The sequence below is a fragment of the Geospiza fortis genome, unplaced genomic scaffold (genome assembly GCF_000277835.1).
Source record: "Geospiza fortis unplaced genomic scaffold, GeoFor_1.0 scaffold387, whole genome shotgun sequence".
Taxonomy (NCBI): domain Eukaryota; kingdom Metazoa; phylum Chordata; class Aves; order Passeriformes; family Thraupidae; genus Geospiza; species Geospiza fortis.
In genome coordinates this window covers 610,077-611,458 of record NW_005054546.1, presented here as the reverse complement: position 1 = coordinate 611,458, position 1,382 = coordinate 610,077, and the positions used below count along the sequence as shown (strand labels likewise).

Below are 1,382 nucleotides of genomic sequence, written 5' to 3'. Positions count from 1 at the left end.
CTGTCCTACGCACATTGAGGTGGTCGGTGGTGATGCTGGTCAGGTCCTGGTTGAGGGGGTGCAGCCGCTCCAGCAGGATGGTGTCAGCACCTTTGCAGTACAGCCGGATCTTGCCCTCAGGGCTGCGGACTGCAGGGAGGAGGGGAAAAGGTGCCTGCCTCAGGGGTGCAGGAGCAGATCCTGCTCCTGCTCTGACCCCCAGCCATCAAGCTGCTGATGCCTCCACAGTCACATCCCCATCAGCGCTGGACTGGTCCCCCGACACACTACAATGAGCCACACGTGCTGCAGCCCCACGTGGCCCTCCCAGCCCCTGTGCTGTGCCCAGGACCTCACCAATGACAGACATGCGCTTGCGGATGTTGTTGAAGTCCAGGATGGCCAGCAGCTGGTAGGTGATGGCCTGGCCCAGCTCCTGCACCGTGATGGTCTTGGGCGTGCGGGACCGGAACACAAAGCCAAAGTTTCTGGCTGCTGTGACCAGCGCTCCCTCATCTGGGGACTGTGCCTTGTACAACAGCTCCCCTGCAGACAGCATGGAGGTCAGTGACAGTGTTTGTGACCCACAGGGACAGACCCTGCCCCACTCTGCCTACCTTCACTCTTCTCCTCGGACATGACGGTGTGACAGAGCGAGAGCAGGCGGAAGAACTCGTGCACGTGGAGGTCTCCCAGCTTGACGGCTTCCAGCAGGCTGGGGTCCCAGAACTGGAACCGTGGGTCTGCCAGCGGGTTGAAGGAGAAGTCTACAGGCTCTGGCCTCTGCAGGGGCAAAGTTGGGGTTATCCCCCCATGGCACTAAGCATGGGCAGGCACCAAACTGACAGCACCCTCACCTCTCCCAGCTCTGCCTTGTGACCCAGCATGTCCTGAACATCACCTGCAAAACAGGGCATGGAGTTAACTACAACAGAGACCAAACACCATGGCAGCTGCTGCTGCCCCACAACGCTCTTGCTAGGCCCCCTTGTCCCCTGACTGCCCCAAACAGAGGTGGGGAGCCCCATCCTGGCATCTGCCGCTCACCATAGCTGTGCCCATTCACAGAGCACTTGCTGAAGACCATGATATTCTGGGTGAGGGTGCCAGTCTTGTCAGAGAAGATGTACTCCACCTGCCCCAGCTCCTCGTTGAGGGTGGTGGTGCGGGCCTCAGCTGGTGTCCGGCGCTTGGCACAGTACATCTTCTTGTCCCAGTTGATGAAGTAGCTGTGCCCAAGCCGGATCACCTCAACGCTGCGGGGAGGACAGCTGGGTGTCACTGGGGCAGGGCAGCACGCTCTGCTGAGCCAGCGACAGGCACACACATGCCCACCCCAGACCCTCAGTGCCCTGGGCACTCCAGCACCCCGGGTGCCCCCCATGGCTTGCTAGCCTCCACCC

General features: G+C 61.2%; 1 protein-coding gene across 1 annotated transcript in view; it reads right to left on the bottom strand.

The window, feature by feature from the left end:
• The window catches only part of ATP8B2 (ATPase phospholipid transporting 8B2), an 8,653-nt gene that overhangs the window by 3,751 nt on the left and 3,520 nt on the right, over positions 1–1,382 (bottom strand). Inside the window, exons 11-15 of the mRNA XM_014310545.2 lie at positions 1,027–1,235; positions 837–880; positions 597–762; positions 337–525; positions 14–129 (exon numbers count right to left, since the gene is read on the bottom strand). Coding sequence (XP_014166020.1) covers positions 14–129; positions 337–525; positions 597–762; positions 837–880; positions 1,027–1,235 — 724 coding nt within the window. The remainder of the gene's footprint in view (positions 1–13; positions 130–336; positions 526–596; positions 763–836; positions 881–1,026; positions 1,236–1,382) is intronic.